General features: G+C 48.1%; 1 protein-coding gene and 1 long non-coding RNA gene across 2 annotated transcripts in view; one reads left to right on the top strand and one right to left on the bottom strand.

Annotated features, from left to right (window-relative positions):
- Window positions 1–27,668, top strand: part of LOC144174033 (uncharacterized) — an 85,891-nt gene that overhangs the window by 19,394 nt on the left and 38,829 nt on the right. The window lies entirely within an intron of this gene.
- The window catches only part of LOC144174031 (cell adhesion molecule Dscam1-like), a 233,129-nt gene continuing 224,075 nt past the window's right edge, over window positions 18,615–27,668 (bottom strand). The window contains exons 24-25 of the mRNA XM_077702433.1: window positions 22,124–22,273; window positions 18,615–19,591 (exon numbers count right to left, since the gene is read on the bottom strand). Coding sequence (XP_077558559.1) covers window positions 19,581–19,591; window positions 22,124–22,273 — 161 coding nt within the window. The 3' untranslated portion in view covers window positions 18,615–19,580. The remainder of the gene's footprint in view (window positions 19,592–22,123; window positions 22,274–27,668) is intronic.

Raw genomic sequence — 27,668 nt, forward strand, 5'->3', positions numbered from 1 at the left:
CGGAAAGAAGCGCTGCTCCGAGCGTTTCCGGCGCTCCAGAAAGGACGGAGGAGAGGGCTGCGCTGATTATGCCGAGCGCATTCAGTGGCGACATCTGCCACGGGGCGTAACGGTGCTTTGGAGAAAGTCTGAAAAAGTTTTGCCCAATAGAAGCGAACCGGCGTTCATGAGCGCTCGCGTGTGTGTCTGGCGGCTCGGTTCTCGGCGAGGAGCTTATCGTTGTCATCTGCACTTGCGATGACGAGAGCTTTGCCCGCTTCGTGCTTTTTTATTTTTTTTTAGTTCACGCCGCAGTTCCGAGCTGCGGGCGCGCGCCCGCGAATTCGTCGCGCCCGGGCTGTGCCACGCACCGGCTGGGTGGGACACAACTTCGCCCGGCAGAGTAAGTGAGCCTTTAAGGCCCCCGGTACTCCGCGCGCCTCTGCTACACGCTCGCTTCCACCGGGCTTTGTTTGAAGCAGTGGCAGCGTCTGGCTGCCTTCATGAAAGCTGAGCGGATTTACTTCAAGGGAGGGGATAGGACGAAAAAAAAAAAAGCTTATGGAGGTAGGGTAGTGAGTCGTGTGGCCCTGGTCGCGTGGCCTTTTCATGACCGCCCCACTACGAGGCGGCTTTTTCAAACGCCCATCCTTATCCGCTGCCCTTCCCGTGTGCGCTTTCTTAAACACGCAGAAGAGGGGAGCACCCGACATGGTTGTTACAGAAATGATGCATGTCGCTGCTGAGTCACGCGGGGCTCCCCAGGCAGGTCCGTTCCCGCGTGAACACTGGGAGAGGGGAGTGAACCCCGGCCCTGCACAGTCAGCCACGGGCGGGCTCTAAATCTGGCGGCATTGACGGCCCCGGGGTTTCAAAATGACGTCTGGAACTACCGTGCCATTTGTCGCGAACAGGGGGTTCCTGGCCACACGATCGGCGGGGAGGGATGCTTTGATTAATGAAACAGGTCGTTATATGTAATATCACCGCGAAAGCACACCACCAACCGCGGCTCCTTGCACGTCCGAATGATCCCGCAATATTTGTGGTCACATATTGCTGAAGCGGTAGGGAGCGCGAGCGGCATAGCACGGTGGCGTGATTCACAATAAAGCTTTGTTTTCGGTGAGGTCGCACTTGGAAGGGACTGCAGCCTGTGGGGTTCAGCAGATTTATATTTCTGCTGAAATAACGTTGCCGGTCGCCACTTACTTACTCTTAACTGCAGCGCTGGGGAGAAGTTTCGACACTTTTTATAGATCCGCTAAAGTTTTCCCAATATTAGAAAGAAACCATTAAATGCTTCTTTCTTCTGTTATGTACTTGTAGACAAGCAAAAAAAAAAACTGTCTTCCTGTCATCGCCTTGCCGAGTAAGAAAAGAAGCCAAAGTCGAAAGCCTATCGCGTGACACGTAGCGGGACTGTACCCCAAGCTCTCCGTCTAAAGCTTTCACGGGTCAGCGCTTCCGGAGTCGAAGAATGATCTGCCATCCAAGCTCGTTTTTCATCTAGTTTCAGGTCACCGCTGAAACCAAGATGCGGTGGCAGGTGCGAACTTGAGGTTTTAAAGCGGTGACAAGCAACAAGTACCGCCCCCTTCTCTTCGCACGAACCACTTTTGAAAAGGAACGCTAAACCTTTATTCTTCCGAACGACCGCCCACCATTACTTTTCTCTACGACTCGACGCGTGGATAGGTCAAAGCACACGCAGTTTCACAAGTGTTCTCGATCGGGAGGAGACGGGCGCGGCGTGGAAAAATGAATGAATGGTAGCTGAAGTAAGTAACCGGATAGACAGCTTCGTGGAGACCTTCGTCGAAAGCCGTGTGCTCGTGCAATGAAAAAGTTGCACCGAGCCTCGATTTCAATCACATTAAAGAGCGCAGACACAGTCATCAGAGTCGCAAATGTCTTTTCCGATTCATTTCTCCCACTACTACAGAACGGCGTAAAAAAAATCGCTACACCCTTTCCTTTCATTTCTCAAAGTTACAATTCTCCGAAACTTGTTCCCGATCGATGCAGCACGCCGTTTTGCCTCCTCGCATTACCCGACACTTACCATCCTTCCCATTGGAAGCGACTTCCCTAATCTCTCTTTTTCTGCACGCTCAGAAGTGGGGGTGAGAAAACGAGCGAAAAAAAAAAGAAAGAAGTAGTGGGGGGAAAGGAATCCTCCTATTCGATTCCACTTGCTGCTTTTATTCTGCTGGAGAGCCGATATGCGGCTGTTATCGTCTTGTAGCGTTTTGCTTCAATTCTTGCGTGCACTCTTCCCCCTCTGAGCTGGTTTTATTCCCCAGCTCGATATTGCCCCTCTGGCGGCCGAGAAGCGCAAGGCGTGTCTCGATACTGTGGCCACCAAGCTGTGCACGATGCGCTTCAAGCCATTCGCTCTTGTTTGTCCTCTTGCTTCTGAATCAGCGCGTCGGCCGCTATGCAGAACGAAGGAGAAGACGTGCAGAGGTGGGTGCCCACAATAACACCAGTGAACTGCTCAGGGAACCAAGGGCGGGTAGACGAAAGAACAAAAGAACAGGAGGAAAACTACCTAGAAACAGAGGCGGCAACAAAAGAAACAGGACCAGCCTCTCGGGGAACGTCAGTGCGAACAAAGGAATACAGTGAACAAAAAAGTGGGCTTTCTTTTTTCGTCCTTATCATTTGCTTGGCCGAATGTGGCCCGGCGAGCATAGGGAAAGCTTGCTTCGACAGTCTTCAGTGGGGGTTTAACGAAGCGAGAGCAAAAACGATAACGGGGCCGAAAGGAAGCGGTGCCTGAAACCGAAAACATCGAACGAAGAGAAGAGAGACGGAGAAAAAAGAAGAGAGAGGGTAAAGGAAAGAGAGGTCACGGAAAAAAATATTGATGCCGCAGCGCTCATTCGCGGTTTCCGGCAACCGCGTACCATTTCCTGCCTTGGACCTCAGTTTCCTTGCCTTACAGAGAAAAAAAAAGGCAGTATCAAGCGGAAAGGAGGGAAAAGTAACACTGTTACGAGAGGTAGTAATAACAGGAACCGCATAAAAGAGTAAAGAAGCCAATTGGAAATAACGGCGGGAGAGCCGGAAGCTCGAAAAGGAAGCGAGACGAAAATTAGATGAGAGAAAAAAAAAGGAAGCACGAGGGGAATGCCATTTTGCGGGCGAGCTGCGGCGGCTGCGAAGGAGCAACCTCGCCGGGGTGTTAATACACGCAGAAAGAATTACAAGGGAGGCCGGAGGCACCCGACGGGCATTTATCTCTCGTCTACAGTTACCTTCCGCGGTGGATGACCAGACGTCCTGGTACCTCAAGGCTTCTTCACGTGAGCGAGCCGGCAGGTCTCGTCCGAAGCGTTTCTGGGACCCCCGCAGTATCGGCATTCCCTCAAGACTGAGTGCTCGGCGCCGCGCTGCGGTCCAGTCGGTCTGTTGAGTTGGCTCGAATTAATCAACGGCGCGTGTGGTTTCGGTTTTCTCCGCCGCCTTGGGTGCTGCCGGGGCCGCGAAGTCGTGAATTATACAATAGCGCCGGATAGCGAGCGGAGTTGGCAGCTCCTCTCAGGGAAGTGGAAGGGGCACGCGTCGCCTGGGGAGGGCAGCAGAGCGGAAGAGGGACGCTGAAGACCGGACGCCAACGCCGGTCCGTCCGCAAGAAGAGCAGGACGAGGGCGCAGGGCACAAAAAAGGACGAAGAGTGCTGGAGAGGAGACGAGAACACGTTCGAGCAGGACTGTGCAAAGGCCGATGTCTGGTTGCTGCGTGAGCGGGAGTTCGCAGATAGCTCTGCTTTGGGACGAAAAGAAGATGCGACGACGGAGCTGGTACAAAATACAGCTGATAACGACGAAGTTCTGGCTATTTTTTTTTTCCTCACTCGCTCTGCGGCTGCGTTGTCGGTTGCGGTGGCGTCTATCGCAGCCAACCCTGCGGCTTCACAGGAGCGGGAAGCTTTGTTTAATTCACCCGGACAATGGGTATGCGGCGGTGTTTAGGCGAGAAAGAAACGCAGCGAAAAAAGGGTCGGCACAGAAGAAGAGCGCAGATAGGAAGCGGCGGTGGCTGGGAGGAAACGTGGGAATGAAAAGGGTGATTCATCTTTATCAGCGATTCTGCTGGGAAAACGCGGCCGGCTGCGGAGTCTCGCTCAATTAGAGGGGCCCACTTCTCCCCCGTGGGGCCTTTTGCCTCGCCCGCCCGCCGTGAGCCGCGGGCTTCATAACTGGGCGTGCTACAGCGGGGCGATTATTTCCGCGGCGTGCCGAGTTGATTTAATATTCGCTCTAGATTACTTTCTTTCTTCGGCGCCGCTTTACGACCATTTCTTTATACGCGCATGACGTTCTGTGTATCACGGTGATAACTCTGCCGAGCAGGAGCTAGAACGGTACCATTTATTTACTTTACGCGTATTGCGGCGCCGTTGAAAATTTGCCGCATATATTTACGTCTACGCCATAATATACGCGGCGGGAGAGTGTGGCTCGCGCGGTCGTTATACGGACCGCGCAGTCGTTGCGTTTTAATGCCTCCGGTCAGAAAAAGAAGAGCGCGAAAAGATTTTTGAATCTCGTATACTGCTCACGGGAAGCTAGAATGTTTTGGGGGCTCTTGCGTATCATTTTCAATGTGGTCTTTAGGCACGCGCCGCATTCACCCGGTAGGCGATGGCTCCCAGGGGAGCCATGCGCGTGCTGCCTTCTTTATAAAGTAGCGCGTGCTGTTGTTGGCCGCCCTTTATTGCCTTACGTGGTGGCCGAGTTGGCACTGCTAACAAAGGTGGCGCCGCTGCTGGCTGCCGCCCTAACGACTTCGCACTTGGATGCTTTGGAAACCACCGCTAAATGCTGCTTACGCTCCGCGGGCGCAGGTTTTTTTCGAAATTCAGGCAACGTACAACGTCATAACACCTTCTTGGGAACTGTTCCCCATATGCGGGAAGAGAATTGTCTCCTGCGGCACGATGCGGTTTTGCCTCAGCACGCTGTGCAGTAAAGGAAGCGAACTGGCGCGGCAGCGTACGCCGGTAAAAAAGAAGGAAAACCGCAGTAAACAGATCAATCTAGGCACCCTCCCAAGAGAACGCAACGTCCCCGTGCGAGCCCCGGGGAAGTTTATGACACTTTTTTTTTTTTTTCGACGGCCCGCTTTGCCTTCGCTGCTTAACGAAGACGCGTATATACTCTTCCTTTCATGGTGGCCTGGAATGAAAAGAAAGAGCCTAATGGGTTGTTATACGGAGTTCTGGTATCGCATTTGCCTCATGAATGAGAGCCCGTAGAGAGCGGATACTTGCGCATGAGTAATTTAACGCCGTATTTGCTGTGAAAGCATATAGAATTACACCACGAGGAATAATATGTACCCCATTAGGTAGTTAATCTCGAGTTATGCTTTATTTTGGTATTCAGAAACAGTAGGCAAATTGGGTTTCAAATATTGCTTGAGTGAAAGAGTACCACTCGCGCGCACGCGCGTTCCTGAATATAATAGGCAGACGCTCCAGGTTTGGAAGTACACAATCTGCGTAAGCAAATAGGGGTGGTATTCTCGTGTTTGTCCGTTTTGAAAACGTCCGTTTTGCGGACGTTTTATTGTGACGTACTTCTAGTTGTAGGTGGGCTTTGGGTTGACTTTTGCGCAAGTGTTCTTGTTAACATATTTTAAATGACTAAACGTACTTTAAACCGCCTTTTATGTGTTTATTGTTTCACCAGTGAACCAACAACAAGGCGACGAAAAGTCGTATGCTCCAAATCGTCTGCTCCGAGAACGCGCGGCTCAACGAAGCAGCTCGAGCCGTGCTAGCATGGCGCACATCCGGGTGTTCGCTTTTAGCCAGTCAGAGCTTGCTCAAAACGCATACTTTTAAAACGGACGCAAAACGGACAAAACATGATAATACCGCCCCAGGTGTCTTTCTTAGCGAAGTATGTTTAGTAGGCAGTCTATTTTCGTCTCCTGAGGTAGACAGAATCTTGTGGTGTCATCATTTGATTTTCAGTATAATTTAGCGAGCTTAAGCGCTCGAAAATATTCAGGAAACCAGATAATGGAACCAAAATCTGCGTAAGCAAACACGTAATTCTCATCGCAATATCTACTTTGTAGGCAGTTTATTTTCGCCACTGGGTTTTGCGAAAACAGATTTTGCGCGGCCACATTGGGAAGGTAAGAGAGCTGTTTGTATGCTACACTAAACTAGGGCTATGAAAATTTATTTGCTTGAAAGCCACGCAAACAAGTATTCGTATTTTCAGATGCGATAGGCCCGGGAAGATTGTGCACAAATAGGCTCTATACATTTTCAAAACTTTTCTGCATATTGAGAGCTTGTTGCAGACATGCGTTTTGATGCTGTAATTTACCCGTACAACACCATTTCCGTGATAGAGAATTTTTTTGTAGCCTTCAAAGCCTCCCTCATCCTATCAGGCGAGCAAAGAACGCTATGTCAGCCCTCAGTGTATGTAATGCTCCAAGTTCTCACTAGTTTGTTTAAGAGGATTTTGTCTGTATTGCTCACACGTAAATGCAAGCTAAGTGCTAGAGGTTACACTCCCCCTGGATCAGAAAAAAAAAGTGGCGATTTACTTGAGTTTCCCACTGTGATGCCAGAATGTGTGAGCAGGGTATGTGGTCGTCGCTACCAGCAGGAATCGATGAATCGGCCATGAGCACCCGATGGCTGCAGTCACGGTCTACTCGTTTTAAGTGGGTATCTAAAATTTGTATTTTGTTGTGCTGACGTTGCAGTCAAATACGAAGTTGGAAATTGCCGTGGCGATGTTCCGTTCCGAGATATTTACAAGATCAGCGCTTGACGACGATGATGATGGTTAGAGGTTCTCCCTTTGTGTCGGGGCATCAGGTGCCCACAACCGACTTGCGTGCTGCCTTATAATTTGCTCTACACGTAACAAATTTTATCGACTTGCTTCTTCTCTCTCCCCAGCGGTTCTAAATTTTATCCTTTCCTAACACATTTTCCTGCCTTAGCACATTTCTCTCTCTCTTTCTCTCTCTGCGTTCATAAATTCTCACCTGTTTGATTAATCCTCCTGGGTCCTCATCTCTTCCCTACTTTCCCTCCACCACCCCTCCAGCAACTTCTTCGACACCTCTATGGCCCTGACGCTTTTGCTTTCCCTCACTCCTAATTCCAAACCCTCAGTTAACAGCGTGTCCTCGTCTTCCCAGCGCGGTTGTATATCTCTACAGTCGATTATATTTTCTTGAATAACTGCTACAGCAACTCGGCTGTTTTTCCTCAGTAGCCCATATGTAGAGTCACGGGTTTTGGCGCGAATGGCTTCGGTCCGAGACCCAGATTTGTTCCAATTTAAAAAAAAAAAAACGTGATTTCTTGAAACTGTAATATATTCTCTTAGCTCAATTCAACTCATGTTTTTATTGTATAAATGTAGATTGTTGGGACACAAACGAAGGATTCTGAAGGAATACACAGATAAGCGCAAACGAGTGCCGGAAATACGTTTTCGGCACCATGCATCGGAAGAGAAAGTACTACACAGCAAGCTTGAAGTGGCGCATATCTTTCAGGTAGGTTTAGGTGAGGAGGACGACATATCGTTATCTTGAATTAACAATCTGCATCGCCCCGCAAGTGCCCGGCCTGTGCCTCTCTCGGGACGGAATATCGACTGGCCGTGAGCTTCTCATGGCAGATGTCATTTTCATTGTCCAATCCTGCTGATTGAATAGGCGGTTGGACATATATTGGACCTTAATATTACGGGACCTTAACGTGAAGCCTAACAAAATGGCAAGCAACGTCAAACTCAAAAGAGAGTTTTAGCATAGACGCTAGCGCACGCTACATTAATGGCGGCGTATACCGGGATCAGACCGGCCATATACGCATTCGTTCCGATGACGGGCGGCCTGCCTCGCTGTGCCCGCGCATTCTGTCCGGTGCGGGTGGCCCTCCTGGTCGTTCCCGCGCGCGCATGTGCAGTCAAGTCTCGGTACCCGCCGCCGCTAGCGCAGCGTACGCGAACCGCTTTGCTAAAACTCAATAATGATGTCAAGCTGTGGGTTCTGGTTGACGACGTTAGACATCGAAAGGTAACGTTAAGGCTGACGCTGTTGGGTCGGCTGTAAGCTTTTCATTGCTGTTGTAAACCACTATAAATGTTGGTGGGGGAGGGTATGAGATGTTCCTCGTTGTCTTGACGGGCTTGTCGCTTGTATTTGGCTTCTCTTGCGGTAAATGCTGAGTCCTGAAGCATGCGCTCGGCGTCTTGGGCGGGAACTTCTGGGCCCTGCCTAGACTGAAACACGCGCTAGCCTTCGAATGACGTCAGCCCCCCTTCCTTTCGAGATCAGCTGCAAACCTAATCTTTTATCTTTACCAGACCACATAGGGTGGGATTGGGGGTAGTTTCTATTGTTGACCGGTGCCTTATAATCTATCCGGCGTATTCGATGTTTGTTTTGTGGTTTTGTCTTTACGCGAATACTAAGCTCTATGCTGCATGGCTGATTAGCCTTACCAGCCCTAGAAGAAAGAAACGGAGATATAATAATGATACTGTAGCCTGGTTGGAAAACTGAACAATTAAAAAAAAAAAACGAAAAAAGCAAAACAAAAAGTGGAAAGGAAACGACAAAACGTAGAGGTGTGTGACAAGCATCAAGACACTATAGAGGTTAGTGGGCGTCCCTTGATGGTGCAGTCTTTTGTGCTACAGTTATTTGTGCAGGACTGGCATTTGGCATTTTTAGAAACAGCACGAGCACTTTTTTCGCCTTGTACATAGATGACGGAGAAGGCCAGTGACCCAAACTTTCTCCTCAGTGAACGGTCTTAAAGAGTTTTACTTCCACATATTCTACAATTTTGCTCTGTCTGTCTGTCTGTCTGTCTGTCTGTCTGTCTGTCTGTCTGTCTGTCTGTCTGTCTGTCTGTCTGTCTGTCTGTCTGTCTGTCTGTCTGTCTGTCTGTCTGTCTGTCTGTCTGTCTGTCTGTCTGTCTGTCTGTCTGTCTGTCTGTCTGTCTGTCTGTCTGTCTGTCTGTCTGTCGCCGGCGGTATTAAAATAATTCTTGAACACGTAGTTTATATAGGTAAAACCTTTCCAAACTACTAAGTGGGGTACCATACTTCCTACTTCTCAAAATTGTTTGTAAGCAAAAGGAAACCTCTGGGCATATTTAAGGCAAAATGCAAATACGTAACTTGTACTAGCAGTGTTCTTCTAATAAAAGTGTATATGTGCTTGATTTTTTTCGGCTGCAAATTAAAAAGAATGCGCTGGAAACAATGTTCTGTTATAAAATACAAAGAGGACTTGCGCTCGAGCCTAGGTGAGGGACGTAGTCAGGGAAGGTGGTTCAACCCCCCCTCCCCATTTTTTTTCCCCAGAAAGCGTGTAGGTGAACGCTAGGGCTCTTTCTGGCCAAATTTTACCTTTCCATAACCTATACTACCCCGTCCCCCTCCTTTCGAAAAAACATTCTGGCTGCGGCCCTGCTAGAGGTTGCATCCGAAGCACTACAGGAACGATAGGTTCCAATATATTGTGCGCTAACAATGCAAATGCGGGAAATTTCAATTAACTTGAGAAATCCTCCACCGTGTATATCGTGAAAGGAGCGAGACAGAACGGGAAGAGCGGGAGAGGGTGGCTGGGGAAAGAGGAGAGGCATTTACTTGCCAGTGGCGGCCGAAGACTATCGTCTTTCGACGACATTTGCAGGTAAGTGAGCTGACACGTAGTCGATTTTTTCCTTCTCTCCTTATGCTCTATGAGTTTCAAATGATAGACTCAACAATCTCGGGACATCACTTTGCCATTTCTGAATTGCCGTGCTCTGCAAAAGCCATCCTTATCATTTAGTCATTACACATGTATCCTCACCAGTCATCTGCGAACTACATAGGGTTACTGAGACTACGTCACCAAATTCACTTCAGGGCTGCAGCGAGACCAGCACGCAAGCGTTTAATAAAAATTAGAATTCGAGGTTTATCTCCTGAAGCTACTGCTTGGCTGCAGTGTGTTTCATAGCGGGAATCTATACACACCAAATACTGCTAATGTTTCCCCTCTGCGCGGACCGCCATTTTCAACGGTAGTTTTTTTTTATACTGGAAACTCCGCTACCATGGTCGGAGTTGAACCCGCTACCATAGAGTTTCATACTAATATATATTAGAGGGAAATCTCTCGCTGCTTTCGCGGGCCGCCGTGGGCGGCGCCATTGCCGCTAGCGGCGTTCCTCGCCTACTTGGCTTAGATAGCCATATGGCTTCTTTTTCGTCTCGAAGCCAAAATAAACAAAAAAGGACAACATTTTTTCTTGCTCGTCATGCATAAAGCTTCTACATAATTACTTACAAATTAATCTTTCTGGAGGTTCGATTTTATAGTAATAAAACAAATTTGATGAACTTTCTACAGTAATATTGTTGCTTTTTGCCGCCACAGCCAACTTTTCAGCCTGTTCGTGAGCCATGCCAAGGACAAGTGGAACGTGCCTGCCCTGTACATGACGGAACGCTCGCCGAAGCGCGGCTCCCGTAGACAGTAGCGCCAGATTTCCCTCTAGTGTATATTAGTATGAAACTCTATGCCCGCTACAACTTCTTTAATTTCCAAACGCGTTAGCATCTTCACCACCACCATGGTGAGTCGGGAAAGCAGACAACAATTACCTGTTCACCTTTGTTTATTTTATGGCGGTTCCGGTAGCCAGATGATGGCTTTAGGTCACAAAAGGAAGGTTGTCTGCCCTCTCCCCATTGTACTTTGCGAAGATTCGACGTGAAGAGTACCATACGCTCCTCCTGTGAGCATAAATTAACATACCAGCTTCTGCCTTCTGAAGGCACATTTTCGGCACATTTATATTTGTGTAACATTTACTGGGAGACCCTCTCGTTTTCACGACCATGAGCCCGGCATCACCCGCCGAATGTTCTCGCTTTCACTCTGTAAAGCGTGCTTTGCCTGTAAGACGGCACGGTAGCGTGAGAAAGCGTTCCCAAGGTTGGAAGTGGGGCGAGTAAAATGGGAAATGCGACATGCCGGGCTGCTTAAAATTATCTACTTTTAAGAATTTTCACAAACACCACTAAAAACGTTAGAACAAAGAAGAAAAATGAGATTCGCACCATGAAACAGTCTCTAATTTTATTTTGTTGCCATAAGTGACTACGTTTTATTAGGACCAATCGACTTTAAAATTATGTATTCAAACACTTGATGACCATCAAGCAAGCAGCCACAACATGCAACAAAGTACACACAAACAAGAAAATGCCGGAAAGAGGAAACAAAGTTTCGAATTTTTGTCCACTATTTTCCGAAATGAGCCCGAGGCCGTGAGCTTTCACGGCTCTGACAGCCGTTGCATCCTGACTGTGAGGCATGCTCTGGCACTTCCATGGGGAGACACGGAGGAGCGAAATATTGAGGATTTATTCCTATCAAGCCACTAATTAGAGTAAAAAATAGTGATATTGTGAGAGAAGGTGCACTTTTATGTAGTAGAACTGCAAAAGGCACTCAGCTGAAAATAACAGTGGGGTTGGACAACGCCCTACGGTCTTCTGCATTGGTGGCGACATTTAAAGCGAGGAGTCGCGACCCGGCCTCGCGCAGTGGGTTGGCCTGGCTGGAAGCGCCGACCGTGGGGCCCGCTACGAACCCGCTCCTTTCCTCTCCAACATCGAAGCAGCGCAGTCGCGTGCTATACCCGCGGCGCAAACAGAAACGGCAACAACCGCAGTCGCTGGGGCCACCGCGTGTTTCTTCGGCCTACTTGAAATGCAAAACGCAGCCATCTTCGGAGATTAACGGCTCTTGCCACGGATACGTCGCAGCCGACGCACCCGCGCCTGGCACCATGCCCGCGGCCGCCTCTTGACGCGGCCGCCTGAGCAGAATCTCATCGCTCTGGAGAGCGTGGCACGCCGCGAGCCCGCCCGCGTCGCCCAGCTGAGGGATTTGCCCTGTCAGGCCGCTCTAGAGCGAAATGATGGACACCGAAAAGTGCGGCGCGGCTGTTGTTGCTGCTGCTACCGAGTTTGTCAGTCACCCCTGTGTTCTTTCCTCTTTTTGTTGCTGATATCGTTGTTGTTCAACTCACTCAGGAAAACCTTTCCATCTTTCACGCGGGCGTAGAAGGGCTAGTAACCTCGTGATACCGCTTACAAAAGACTAGCAGGCGAAGCTCGTTTGCAAAGTGCCAGAATTAGGTTTAGTGGATGCGGAAAGAACTCGAAAACTTTACGGGGACGGCTTTTGCATCCGTTAAAAGTTACACTACGAACAGATCTAGAGTAACTTTTTCAGAGATTAGCGGGTCCTTTTTACGCTCGGGGTTGATCCCGGGTTTCCTTTTCCTTTGATTTATTTCAGACCCAGTGCTCCGAATCGAATATGCCCTCAGGAAATAAGCCCGCAGCTAAGGTAGTTTTCCCTGAGCTGCATTGCGCTTTTCATGTGGCCCGTATTTTCATTCATTGTCATAATGTCAGTAACCACGCCAAACTGGCCTTGGAAAAATTCAGTGCCCTTCAACTCTGTGAAGAATAGTGAGCAGCGAAGCTGCTGGGCCGAGCGTCAACGTGAGCGACAATATGTTTTGACCAGGTCGTAGTCCCAGAGGTGCACGAAGCAACACGCATTCGTTTGTAATTTGCGATTGAGCATACTTTCTGGTTAATTACCTGAATTAAATTTCGACGGACTATAGATTTATTCCAGTGGACAAACACGGGGTTGTTTGCTTCCCTCTCGTAGAAGCCCATGGGTTGACAGCAGACGAGAATTCCACAATACTTGCAACTTCACTGTGAACTATGTAGTTTTAAATTGTCGATAAAACTGGGCGTAATGTTAGAATCGTCTTTTAGACTAATTGTCGCAATTATTTTGGAGGTGGCTTTAATAAAACAGAAATTATAGCAACTTTCTGTAATGATACTTTTTCCGAAGATGGACGTGCTTCATTGTGAAACAGTCAATGTGGAAAAGCCATTTTACGAATACCAAGCTTACGACGATCTTTTTTTAAGTCGGCTTTATCTTTAAGCACATATGCCTTGCTGAGATGACATTTTTTAGGAACAATATATTTGCCGTCCTATATTAAAAAAAATGAAGGCCCTAGGGCTTCTTAAATTTTTAAGATATTTTCCATACTTTCAAGGGTTGGTACAATTTTACGATCCCGGGGATTTGAGTGGGCGCCGCAACGTGGCGCTACGCTCGCGTGCTATTCTTGCCTACATCGCTCTGTTCACGAAGGAAGAAAAATCTTATGAGGGAGCATAACGGCAGGGGGCCCAGCTTTCGCAGGCCAACCTACCCCGAAGCCGCATTCTCCTCATCTCTGACTCCTCCAGCGCAATCCATCCTGGGAGTTCTTACACCCACCCCAGGCTCGTAGTAGCATTTAGTGGCTCCCGCTTGCTGCCGGTGGAGGTGGAGCGGCATCGCCGAAGCCGCCGTACGAGATTTATCGGCAGCCTTGCGCTCCCAGCCTCTTATCCTGGAACTACTGCCGCTGAGCGCAGGAAGCACCCTCACAAGCTGCGAGCTGAATTTGACTTCTGACGTTGGATCGCTCTAACGCGCGACCGTAAACATTAACAAGCACTGAGCCGCTTACGGCTGCGTGGTGTTTGCGAGGTTTGCTGCGACGATTGCGTTTGGCATACTGCTGGGAGTTATCACGCGATCTTCCCTTAACGTCGCGTAAAGGTGTAACGGTAGGGTCCTATTAGCTGAGAGGTGTCTCGGAGCGCGCAAGGGTTCGCGGTTTCGCTCGCGTGCACACTGGCATACGTACCTTATTCGCTTTATCGGTGCTCCTGTGTGGGGGCACAACTTACGTTCCACACTGTCGCGATAACTTTAGTAATACGTTTTTATCTCCTTCAGTGTAATGAAAAATGAAAGCTGCAGAACCACCGATTTTGTGAGCCGGCGGGAAAAAAAAGTGTCATTCACGTTCTCCGGGCAGGCAGTACGAGGGCTGGTTGCAGGAGGGCTGCTTGTCCGTGCGGTAGGAATGCATGGGAAAAATAAATGCAAGATCGTTCCCAGGAGGATTTGGGATGAGTTCTCGACTTTCTGCTTTGTTTGCAAAAAAGAATTAATTAGAAGGACTCCTGAGCGGCACACTTAAAAAAAGATTGCTACGATGAAAAGTTAATATTGAACAACCGGGAAAAGTTTTGTGAAATAAAACGGAAGTCGTCCTCTGTCGTCTCCACTTCTTCGCGGCGGCACACAACACTTAGGTACGGGCACGGTGCGATAAACTTGCACCGCTCCGTCCTATCACTTTTTCGCGTGGTAGGCTCGCTGCCCGTCTCCGCGGTTGTGATGGCAAGCACGCAGCATAGTGCACGTCGTCGCGCCTAGAATCCGGGGGGGGGGGGCGAGGGAAGGGGGCGCAAAGGGACACCGGCACCCTCTTGACTATCACGTGAAGATGTGGTACTCAGCTTGCATTTTCTTTTTTTATTTTTTATGAATAGGCTTCACTATTGTCACGTGAAGCTCTCTCCTAAAGTTTTTGTTCATCTATGGCTCTGTTGCCGAACACAATCTGCTGGATCCTAGCAATACACAGCTTCGCTTTAAAAGTGTTTATCAACATTTGTAGTCGTAGCATTGGGTGTGGAACTACGCCAGATATTCCGGTAAATCCGACGGGGGGCGTAACCAGCATGCCTCCTTTTGTTTCGCTTGGTGGACGGCTGCCAGTCGATGGTGAGTGAGTGAGTGAGTGATTGAGTAAGCAGGTGAGAGGTAAGCGAGCAGGTGAGTGAGCAGGTGAATGAGCAGCTGAGTGAGTGAGGGAGGGAGAGAGTGTGTGTGAGTGAGCGAGTGAACGAATGAACAAACGTTACTTCCACGAGCTCCAGGCGCTGATGGTTCAGCGTCCTCCCGGGGGGGAGCCTGCTCTAGTTCGGGAGGACCTGGTCCGCGCTGGCTGCCCAAGCCCCCGTAGCCACCCTACACTGGACTCAGCCAGTTCTCACGGTTCCAGAATGCTGGATATTTGTTTCGCGCCCTTGTAAGGAACTGCTTTTTGAAATTTAGCTTTGCACTTTGCTTGGGTTCGAAGGCAAAATCAGTAACCAAAAGCGTAGCGATACTCATTGGGGGGAACGAAAATACAGTCGGGGAAAAAGAGCCCGGCACCTCGCGCATTTCCGCAAAGCCACTAAGTCGAAGTGCCCACAAGTCGAAGTGCCGGCAAGTGATGACCCCCTCCCCTTTCGTTAGTAGTTGCAGTACGTAAGCGCGTACATGTTAACAGGTTGATAGGTTAGACGTACATTAAGACCACTCGACGTTCCTCACAATCAGGCCGGAACAACGACAACGAGAGCTTCCAGCGGCAGCGAACCACCACGCCTGCTCAGATCTACCTCTGCAAGTTCTCATGTTCACGGCACTTTTGGACAGGCCTATCCACGCGATCGACGGCTCAGCTGCCCAAATACCGAAACAGCATCCTCTTTCATATCTGAGCTTTGGAAATTCTCGTACGCGTGACCCTGCCCTCTTGGGCACCGCGGCAACCATATTCTTGTATTGCCACATCAAACGGGGCTACAAGTGGGCTTGCTTTGAATGACCCCCCCCCCCTCCTATTAACTCCCCTAGAACAGCATACAGCATTGCCTACAGCTTCTACTGGGGCCCTGTACCGAAGAGGCCGCGCACCGAATGACGACAGCCGTCGAAATGAGGAAATGAGGTGATGAATGTTTTGCAATGTGATAAAAATGCCTGCTTTACACACACAGCGCTGGGGGCTTTTGTGCACGGATACGAATATTCTACTGTATTATAGCCATACACAGCATCGCGGTAAACGTACTTATATTATTGACTGATATCAGGGTTTAACGCGCCGACGCAACGCAGGCGATGAGGCGCACCGTTGTAGAGGGCCCCGGATTAATTTTGACCACCTGGGGATCTTTAACACTCGCCGAAATCTCGTACACACGGGCGTTTTTGCTTTTCGCCTCCATCAGAAAAGCGGAAGCCGCGGCCGGGAATCGAACCCGCCTCCTCGTGCTCAGCAACACAACGCCTTGGCCACTGAGCCACCGCGCTGCGGGTTAAAAGTACTTATATTACTTCAAGCTGCTATAGTATTCGTTCACGTTATAAGACCCCAGAGCAAAATGTTAAGGACTAAGCTTCGGCTCATACACCCCAGTTTCTGCTGTTATTCTAGCAAAATGTGACACATAGCCAAGAGGTACACACAATTGTGGTAGGGTATTCACCAACGCTTTATAAACAAGTATGTAAGCTGCGTTTGCAGCGCGCGTTGCTATAGAGGCTGCTGGGACGGGCACAGTGCAATCAATGTATAAATCATTCAAATACTCAAAGTGCGAGCACTAGGCGGGTTGACCACAATTCTGAGCCAGCACTCTGATTTTTGTCTGCGTACTCTGAAGCCTACCAAATTGCTGCATACCTACAGAGTAGCACATACCCGTAGGGGGGTTTACGACAAAGCGTTCTGAGCAGAAATTTAGGCTGCTGCCGCACAATATTTCGTGCTTAGCGCAGCCGAAATGTCTGCAATTTTTGTTTGGTTGAGCAACAGAAAACATAATAAATTTAATTGGATCGAATTGGGTTATCGAATGGGAGTATGATGGCTCCGTAAGAAGCTGCGGGTGTTTGTTAAGGCTGTGGTAACTGCCCAACCATTCTTTTGTGCTTGTTATACACGTTAAAACTGTTTTCATCATACGTAGCCTCGAACAATGTCTGGCCAATAAATCCCATTGAGAAATCACGATTGAGAGCTCTATTGCAATTGCGAGCGTGCAGTGGCGCCATTGTTTCGGCGAATAATGAAGCGGGCCCGAATAGAGTTGGCCTGCTTGCCTGTATAGGAGGGCGCGGCGGCTCGCATTGTCTGATGGCGGCTCATTGTGCGCGACCGCGACAATGAACGTTGAAACGCACGCCCGATCGAACTGCGGCTCCGCGCGGAATTGAGGTTCTCGGTCGTGCACGCAGTTAGAGGAACACGCGGATGCTGCGAGGGGAGGAGGGGGATGATGATGAAGTCTTCCGACTGACCGTATTTGGCGCGGAAACTATTCCAGTTATTGCTGGTTTACTGACACTTCCTACCCATAACTAAGCGTTTAACGTAATTGCACATTTACAGCTGTGGGATATGTGACGTGCAGCATGCTGGTTGGTTATGTGTGGTATTAGTTTAACCCGAGCGGGCTAAAATTGAGTGGTTCCGAATGACAACTCAGAAGTGGCGATGGCTGCACTAAACCCTGCAAGCATAGAACTATCTGTATAGTCCGCAAGAATGTTCGGATTGGAGCAGTACCCGACGCTAGCTTTCGGTGCCCTTTCGTAAAATGTTCGCACCGAAATTATAGGTAATAATATATAGCTTTAGATTTTGAAATTGTTGGGATTTTATTTGTTTATATACCAGTTCTACTCCCTCAGTTGTTTCTGAACGAGGGAGAGATTTTGTTCTTAACAACGAGGAGATTATATTCCTCGAAATTATTTAAGAAGACAGCAATTCAGACGGGCCACCCCTTTTTAACATGCTTATTTTTGAGCGTAAAGAAATAAAGACGCACGCCAGTGATGTTTTCTGCATCCTAAAATAGCAGCAAGATAGGTAAAGAGATTGAAAGCACAAAAAGTGGCTCTCCCGCACCTTGTAATCATAATTACCTTTCCGTGTCTCAGGTGTGTATTGTTGCTAAATTCCGTGGAAGTTTTTTGTGGTTATTTTCCCACTGAGAATCGGTGTTTCTCTGCGCCTATATTTAGTGCCAGAAGAAAATCAATTCGTACGGGGGCCTTCGTTGTAAAGTGACAAACCCCTTCGGTCTTAAAAGTATAATTATAGCAGAAAAAATAACGCAAAGGACCTCACAAAAACCTTGTTGAACATGTACCTGTACGGTTTGCGGATGAAACACACCAAGAAAAAAAATAACGCCATCAAAACTCTTTAGAGGGCAGGCTGGTAATACAGATCAAAGAAATGCTCCTGCACTTTGTGAATGAACTGTCGGCAGGGAGTTCGCTCATTTCTGTCCAGGAAACGCATGTGCCATAAAATCCGCATTCTGCCCTTTAGTTAATGGCAAGAGGATTTCAACAGAACAAGAGGGAGATTTTGACAAACTTGCTATAGATGCCGATGGGTCAGACCTTAGTAGGAGCATAAAAAAAGTTTGTGCAGTAAAGATGGGAAGGATGCAGATTTCTTAATTCTGAATTACTCGAACTAACTTACTGTTACCTTATTCGAAAGCCGAGATGCTTCATTGAAAAGCCACTTGATTGGTGTGAATCTAAGGTTTTTGCCTGTTTAAGGATAGCTTAAATTTGGGATTACTAGCATTTCACCGATTGCAAGAAAGCCACTTCCGGGTTTCCTTTTCTGCGTCGATGGTCCTTTATCAAGAACACATAACGCTAGTTACAATCTAAAAGCCAGTAATGCACTGATATGTCAACCCTTTTTCTTCGTAACAAGCGGTTCAAAAGAATGGGGACACGAGACGGCCGCCAAGCGAAACGAATGGCCGCAGGATGAAGAGCATTCTTTGCGGAATGCACACATAGACGGAGAGGTCAGTAAAACGGAGAAGCCGCCATCGTTTTATTCTCGTGCAAATAAAGCGCGAACCATCTCGGAAGATTGATCCGCTTTCTCGAGGCCCTTCTTTACGACACCACGTAGCACCGTAAAACGAAGGGACGGTGTCCAGGTCCTCGGCAGCGCCGCCACCGGCGAAAGCCACCGCCACTCACGTAAGAGGCTCACGGAGACGACGGCATGGCTCCGTAAATCAGCGCCGCAAACTCTCGACGCTGTCCGCACGACCACGCACTCACGCAAGCGTTATTCGGCCCATGCCTTTGCAGCCCCGTCGCCGCTTGTGGCGTCTCCGGTAGCGTAAACATCCGTCGTATTTTCGCACACAGCGTTCGTAGTTTCTCCCTCGAGCACTTGCAGCCCGGTCCAGAAAACACGCTCGCGGGAGCTTTGCCAAAGCACACGTTTTGTTCACGTTTTGCCGAAACATCACAAAATCTGAACGACACTGGAAGTAACAACATTATGTAGTTAACACACTTACACACACACACACACGCGCGCGCGCGCGCGTGCAGCCGCGCATTCTTGTTGTATTTCGAGTGGCTCCACTGGTACTCGAAATTGGCGCTCGTAGGGGCTCTCCCGTGGAATTTCGTGAAATGTAACGGAAAGAAGTGCTCGGAAGGTCTGAAACCACCGGGCTGTTCCGGAAACAGTTCCACGCACAGAAGCTGCAGTAACGAACGCACAATCTGTAGGCGGTCGATTTCCAACAAGCCTCCGGCGAATTCTCTTAACGTCCCGTTTTTTCGTGGGGTGCAAACGACCGCTGTGAGTAGACTGGCACATGCGCGTTTCTTCAGTCTTCTGGCTTTGGGCGCCTGTTGAGTACAGAAGCAATGATGAGAGTTCAATGCGGCTGTTCTTGTAAGGCTTAATGTAGCCGACTTTTCCAGGCTGTCAACCTAATTCCAATCGACGGAGTCATTTTTCGCTTTCCCGTCTACAGCACACCTGCGAAGAATAAGAAATAAAGAGGCATCAGAAGAGGGCGGAGATGAAGGTATAATCAATCTGGGAATGGCAAATACAATTTCGCAACGCGTCACTGCATTTATGATAAGAAACAAAGGTAGTACTTTACTATAGGAGCAAGCAGGATATTTTCCCACAGTGAATACAGAGGTGTGCAAGCCTTGTTCTACAAACATATAAGAATCTAACAGGTCTTGTTATATATTTCTATTCTTAAAGGTGTTTTGTACTTTTTATTTAAAAGGAAAAGTTTGACATTCCACTTATTAAAAAACGCTTACAGCCATGTCCTTCGTTGACGGGATCTATATTAACATAGGCATGGTGCACTTTGATCAGATGCCCCGGGAAAGGACCTACTTGTGGAGTGACAGACTCCAATCAAAAGTACGATCCAATTACAAACTCCAATCAAAGGTATAATAATAACAGAACCCCAGATTTCGGAATCAGCTAGGTCCCTTTTACATGGGTGGCTGGGGCCACGCCGAGTTCTCCATTTATTGGAACCTGTAACCATATTTCTCAGCCGTAAGTTCGGGAGCAGACATGCCATTGTCAAATGTTCACCTTCAAGATTTGCGGATTTTATTGTCTTACGTACCGGTGTTATGCTCTGAGCTTAGCGCTGCACGTTACGAAATTGTTGCTCCGCTACTTTTTTGTACAACATGCGTACAAAGGAGAAATATATATATATATATATATATATATATATATATATATATATATATATATATATAGAGAGAGAGAGAGAGAGAGAGAGAGAGAGAGAATATTGCAAGAAAAATATAATTATACGACGCCCTTCAATTTCCCTGCAGCCGGAAAAATCCAAGAGCGACAGTGAATGAAGGCAGAATCGATACCGTTAATACATAAACCTGTCGTATACGTAATTTTGGCAGTATTTACATGAATACTTCCTGTGAACCTAGATGGCAAAGAAACATACTTATCTAGCTTGTGTCATAGCTTTTGTTTCAGAAAAAAGGAACAGTCCTGTGCCTTTGCTGCTTTGTCAATTCCTCCTTTATCTCTTTTTTTTTTGCCATTTCTGCAATACGGTAACCACTTAGCTCCGAAAGCCGCGCGGTAGTTTCAAGTGACAGGATGTTCTTTTCTAGTCGCAAAAAGTAAATCCCATTCTGGTTTCTTTCTTAATTGGCTGGGTGCATTTCGGTAGCCTTGAGCTTTTTCCAAACGTCACAAGATTGGCGCGATTTGCCTGGGACGGACTGAAACCCTCTGCCATCCTTAAGTAGTCCGAACTCTTCGACGGGACCACTGAGCCTGGAGCTTTCTGATTGTTTTGTCCGTTAACTCCCGGAGCGTTTAAGTGCGCCTGAGCGGCCCGCAATAGAGCCGTAAGCCTAGTTTGGTGTGTTTTGGACTGCGCTCCTGTGCCGGTCGTTTGAATTGCAAATTGGAGCGGCGAGAAGGCGGGAGGGGGCCGCGAGACGAAGCTCGCATACTCGAGACTCCCGGACGCGCTGTTAAAGGGGTCCTGTGTCCTAGTCGCAGTCCGCCTGCCGCCTTTCCCTATAACTGGGCCTCGTCTAAGACGACTAACGAAGTTTACATCCGCAGACGTTGCCTGGAAACTCGAGAACTTGTTGCTGGATTGCTGAGACGACGCGATTTGCATGTCGGCCGCTGGCTTCTGACTGCACAGCCCTTTCGCGTCCTCTTTCCCCTATCCGGTTCAGTAGGCGCACCAGAGCCCGGGGAGTATTCCCGGGAGAAGGAGAAATATCGACTGCGCAAACTCAGAGCGCTCCGGGGCGAATACATTTGCATTTCGAAAGCCCGAGCTTCGCTTTGCTCTGTAATAATTCATTTCCTTGGCCGGCTGCTGCGCGAACGAACCTTTCGCTGTTAGGCGCGCACGACTGTCGATGCGGCGGATGAAGTTACTTCGCAGTGTGCCATTTCGCGAAGACGTTAAAAAGAGAGAAAGACGAGACGAACGCTGGAAGGCTAGCTACGAAACGAAGGGCCGATTGACGGAAGTGGATGCGCGGTACTTTAAATAATCCCTGTCTCACGGGCGCTGCCGCAGCCAGATTGCTTGTCCTTGTTACAGCGGCCAGATAGGAAGCGAGCGCGACACGATCGTAAGATGTTTTGCACGCGTCCTGTGCCGCAACGTAGCTCCTTAGTTGCTCTTCGCAAGCAGCGTTTTTTCATCTTGTTCAGCACAAAACTTGTGTCATCAAGATATACTGTAATCCTGTCTCCGTATAAAATATGTAAATTTTTTTCCTGACTTTAACACTCTCTGCTTATTAAAAGAGTCGAAGTCCACAGCACGCCGGGAGAAATGCGGTAGTCGAGTCTGCATTTGTATTGCTCAAGCCAACAGCCCCCGAACGTCGCCCGTGCTCGTAAATTGTGGGAGAGCAACTTGCTGCGCGAAGGTTTCGAAGCCTCTTCACCGCGACCGTCAGGCAAAGCTGCTGACGTAGACAGACAAACCCTCGGCAGAGGCTTACCGCCGGCGAACCTTACTTTGGTTTGTCGAATAGATGTGGTAGCTTCGCTTGGAGCGGGAGTCAAAGATGCTTCCGCCTTGCGAGTCCTGCGATCCCCGATCCGCTTTGCGCGCCAGCTCGGAGATGATGAACGTCTCTTCGGCGTACACCTTCCGACCCGGAAGCTCTGGAACGAAATACAGAAGAAAGAAAAATGTCCATAATCCGAGCAATATGGCTGCGCAATGCTGGAAGGATATCGGTCGTTTCGAATTTAGAATTTTAGTTTCGAGTTTACTTGGCATGACGAATTCCCATTTAAAAACAGCTTACGTGAGGGCATCAGAAAAAAAATCTTGGAGAAAAAATTAAAAAATGTCAGAAATAGAACAGCAAGTGTACTTTTAATAGTACCTTAGTTGCCCCGCGGAGCATTGATTAGCATTCGAAAATTACAGCTTTCACAAATGTTGGCGGGTAGGAGACAAACTGTAAATGCGCTGAGAATACGTTTTATTCTGTTGCTTACACTTTACAAGGGTCGTAATGAGTATATGTTGCTAGGAAGATGAAGTTTCGCCGCTGTAGTTTGCACGCATGACGGCTGTTTTAAAGGGCTGTTTTAAGTACTCTATTTGCTCCTCGCGTTGAATAGTAATAGATGCCGATTCCAGAATCCGCGGATGACTACTTTTTCAAGCGAAGCTTGTATTGGCTGACTTGCACCGTCGATGGTGGCATACGGCAAAACGCCTTGCGACAAAGCCAACTTCATCTCCGTGCTGTAATGGCGATGACGACGACGACGATGATGATGATTACGATGCCCTTGAAGTCTTTGGAACGTGCTTACATGGCGGGATTGGCCTAGGATAAAATGCTGGCTGTGCCCCTGTTTGAGCATCTAGATTAAATTTACGTGCTCTTCGGGCGCAGCTCTCGCTGCTGGCGTGGGCGAGCCCGCTTAAGTGTCGCGCTATGTCACGCCACAGTGGGAGCCAATCAGCGTCGTCGCTCGCATCAAGCCACATCGCAGGTGCGGTCGCTCGCTCTCGACCAGTCTGCACACCCGGAACTGACTAACACAGAGGAGCGACTGTGGCGCCTCATGCAGACAAATAGACTGCCATGCCGCGCCAGGCTGCATGCAATTTACCCACACTTTACACCACACCCAATTGCTCTAAATGTGGTGTGCAAGACACCATCACTCGTCTTACGGGGAATTGCCCCGAAGACTACTTTCCCAAGATGCCCGTTGGCGAGCACTGGGAGGAGGCGCTAGGCAGCTCGCACCGCCAGATTCAGAAGCGCCTAACAGAACGAGCGGCCGAGGTCACCGGCAAGCTACGGCTGTCAAGCATCACACCTCCGTAACCCGGACCCTTGAGAAATAACGTTTTATTTATATATCTCTCTCGTCGGGCAGTTCAGGTCTAGAGCGGCGTCGTTCGCTCCGCGGAAGAGCAAGCAGCTTTTGAAGAAGGTAAACGTTCCCTACATTCGAACAGTAATGATCTACAAGGACGTATACCCATAGGCCGGCAGGATCACCCATCAGTGCACTCACACACCACCCACTCGCCAATCATGAGTGAGTGGTGAGTGAGGATCACCATCGTTTCGTACTGGCGAGTGCGAGTGCGTGTGAGCGCCCCTCGCGGTGAGCCCCACTTACCAATCGCGAGTGGTCAGTGGCAATCACGGTGAGCCTCGCTTACCACTCACGAGAGTGAGCGCCACTCACCACTTGTGAGTGTGAGTGCACTCACCACAAATCAATCGCGAATGGTGAATGAACTTCGTTCACCTCTCACGAGTGTGAGCGCCACTCACCAATCGCGAGTGGTCAGTGGCGCTTGTGAGTGGTACCGGCTGCCACTGATCACGCCTCAATAATCTCAAGTTCACATTCTATACTTTTGTAAAAAAGAACTCGGAACAATAAGTAAGCGTATGTTTAGTGCGATCTGAAAGAAAAGTAAATGAAATAAAGGGGGTCGAGGAGGGAGCCCTAATAATCATTTATTGGAAAAATTGTTTCAAAAGTATGCGGAGTAATAATTATGCGTGATATAACCACGCTGTTTAGAAAAATTGTTCTTAGAAATCGTTAGAAAATATAAATAAATAAAACGGGATCGGTGAGCCATCCTTAATGCATAGGTACAGGAAAAATTGTTTCCAACAAATTGAGTCCGTTCATGAATATGCGTAATAAAAGAATAACAGAAACATCGGCAACTGTTCACAGTTTTTTTTTTCAGTCAACATTTGGCACGCAAGAACTCGCCCCGTACCGAAATCACCCTGCAGTGAAATGCGGGATGCCTAACTATCCGTGTACTGATACGTAAGGAATGAAAACCTTGCAAAGTAAAAAAAAAAATCCTTGTAAAGACCGAGTAAAAATAACCCAATGAAGCGTGTTTTTCATTCATTACGTTCGGTAGATTTTGGATTGTGTTACGACTGATTCGCTTTGCCCAACGATTCGTTATTAAAATGTATGGAGAAATTTGTGGCAGTGAAGTCATTTATTTCCGGCGAAGCTGTATATCGCTATTTCGCATGCATTTATTCTTATTGTAGTGCTTCAGCGGGTTTGTTCAGAAGGATACGTTTTGCGGAAATTTCGCCGAATCTCTACACGCGGACTTTGTCGTTTATTCCGCCATCAGAAAACAGCCGCAGCGGCTGGGATCAAATCGGCATCCTTTGGATCAGCAGCCCAACGCCTTAGCCACCGAGTATGTACGTTGCACGTTAACAACTAAAACTAATTAACGCTCTTCAATTACAATTTTTCTTCGGCCACAGAAGCTGTTTAGCGCTGCTTCTCTATCGGTAACAATCTTACACGAATGCCGTTTTTTTCTTTGTTCCGTCTTCCTCCATCACTCCATTCGGGGTTTTTCAAAAGGCGGGCCAAGAGCCTTTGATTTGTTCTTCGACGGGACGCGAAGATGATTGCCGTGGTCGGTAATTGTAATGACTTGCAAGGCTCTTAAGATGCCAGCGATCACCAGTTGCCTGAGGCAACACCGGCCAGACCATGACGTGGTGATCTTGCGTTTCATTCCCGACGACGGTGCCAGCGCGCCGCCCGCCGCGCAGAAACCCCTCGTCACGTCTGTCTAGACAGCCAGTTGTCTTCGCTAGCAGACTATGCTTCGGCTGCAGCGCCTCTGGGAAGCTCGGAGAACCCTCGTTCCCTCTGCTTTGTTTTCGGGCTGTCTTACGTAGTCGCCTTAAGAGGGTTCAGCAGTTCGGCGCCAACTCAGATTCGCACTTTTTTGCTTAACAGATGGCATCACGTACCGCCCCCAAAAAGCTGCGTCAGGTAGCCGAAATCTAGCAGTGTAAAAACAACCAGGACACCGAAGCACGCTTTATTCCACCGCACGAAAGAAAATATAGCTCCGATGACGGTATGCTTCGGTCGTGCGCGGCAACGAGCGCTCTCTGATATGACCGACGATCTTCGCCAAGCATGTCAGCTATCAGTACGGAACGAATACTGGCATGACTTGGCCCAGATGTCGTTTCTTTCCTTCATTTTTTCATGCCCTCTTTTTTTCTGGAGAACATGAAGTCAGCGACTTGCAAAGAGGGCGAGGAGGGGGGTTTTCATAATATGAATGTAAAGCTCGATTCATTTGCTGCTACCCCAGATAAGGTTACTGCGTCTATGAAGGCGAAAGAAATGTATTTCCCTGTTTTCTAAACCTTTGGTATCAGTCTACGCACGGAGGTAAACACACAGAAATACCACACCGCGTATATACAATTCACTTTTGTGCCACCATATACCGCCGCCGGTTGTTGTTTTTTGTGAGAATTGAAGAGCATCGCAGGGAACTACTGCAGCGGCAAGGGATCGCGTCTAAGCCTTTGGGCTTCAGAATTCCCTCAGGAATCATTATGAATCCTGCCCATTACGTAAGCGTTACGCGATAGAAACTACGTTCTCTGCGCTTCTGTCGAAACCATGTAAACGCGACTTCTCAAAGGGAAATTCCCTTCCATCTAGGCATATTAACTACCTGCAGGAACGATTTGCAGCGGCTTGATGCCAGGCTGCGAACATTTTTTTTTTTCGGAGGGGGACCATGCATACCGCCAGCTGGGCTGCTTCTCCATCCTCGCACCACTAGTGCAAGCTGCGCCAGTTTTTTCCAGCTTCTTTTTTTTCAATGTGAAATACTTTCGGAACGTATTGAACAAGTGCACCCAGTACTTTCGACAGGGCGTCAAAAAGTACGGCATGCAGCAAAAAATTGTTGCTCAACGCCCGCCAGATAATATCATCATATGTTGCTGTCCTTCCCGGTCTTGGCTTTGATTTCGCTACTAACTCATAACGAAAAAAATGCATAAGAGGAAATAAAGATGTCACATGGAATAACTAACGAAATCAACATCTCTTCCGAAAAACGAATAGATTACAAATGCCCAGAAGCAAACGTAGAAAATACGAATAAAAATACGGATGAGCGAACCATGTAACTACCTGCATTTCGACAAAAATTAATAATTGCCGTAAGCAGCACAAGCTTTTCTTGTAATAGCGTAACTAAAGCTAATTTTTCCAATGAAATTTCGGTTAACGTACAATGCTAAAGGAACACAAAAAATAAAATTTTACAAAACTGAACAGTCGAAATGAAAAAAAAAAAAAAAAACATGTTATCCACCTTCTCCAACAAACGGAGGCTCAAGTAAGAATGCGCGGAAAAGAACGCTGCAAGCACCAATGAAAGAATAGCGAAAACGCGCCAGCCCTCCACCACGCCATGGGTGTGAGAAGAAATACGGGAGTAGCAAGGTTTCGGCGCTTAATCGCTATAACGGTTTCAATTTACCTGATTGGAGAGAAGGAAGAAAAAAAAACTTAAGCAATAAAACAACCCAGCGTGTTTGGCTTCTCATACGTATATGTGGTTTATTTATTTATTTATTTATTTATTTATTTATTTATTTATATACAATACTTTCAGGGCCAAGTGGCACTACAGAAAGGAGTGGGGGGGGGGGATACAGAACTATGACATCCAGCAATGGTAGTACATTGCCGAGAGTACATAGTATTATTACACACTAACAAATGAGGTTTTGTAGGACAGTCTTGAATTGGGAATGTTCTGAGATGGCAGCAGTGGAGGCGGGAAGATGGTTCCAGTCAACGCTGGTTCTTGGAATGAAAGAATCATTATAAAGGTTAGTGCGACAAGAAGGAACACCAACTTTGTTTACATGGTCTATGCGGGATGAAATATATGTAGGCGGAAGCATAAGCTGTTCTTTCAGGGGAATGATATGGAAAAATATTTTTTGGAAAAGGCAAAGACGATGATATTTGCGACGTGCCGACAAGTCAGGCAGGCCAAGAACAGATTTCATTGAGGTGACACTGGCATTACGGCTATAGTTTGATAAAATGAAACGAGTCGCACGATTCTGAATGGCTTCAATGGATTGGGTGAGCGTGATTTTGCCGGGATCCCAGATTGCGCAGGCGTACTCTAATTTTGGACGAACGAGTGACTTATAAAGTGTTAATTTAACATCTGACGGCACGA

Source organism: Haemaphysalis longicornis, unplaced genomic scaffold (genome assembly GCF_048455015.1).
Source record: "Haemaphysalis longicornis isolate Haplotype H1 unplaced genomic scaffold, Haemaphysalis longicornis Haplotype H1 scaffold_3, whole genome shotgun sequence".
Taxonomy (NCBI): domain Eukaryota; kingdom Metazoa; phylum Arthropoda; class Arachnida; order Ixodida; family Ixodidae; genus Haemaphysalis; species Haemaphysalis longicornis.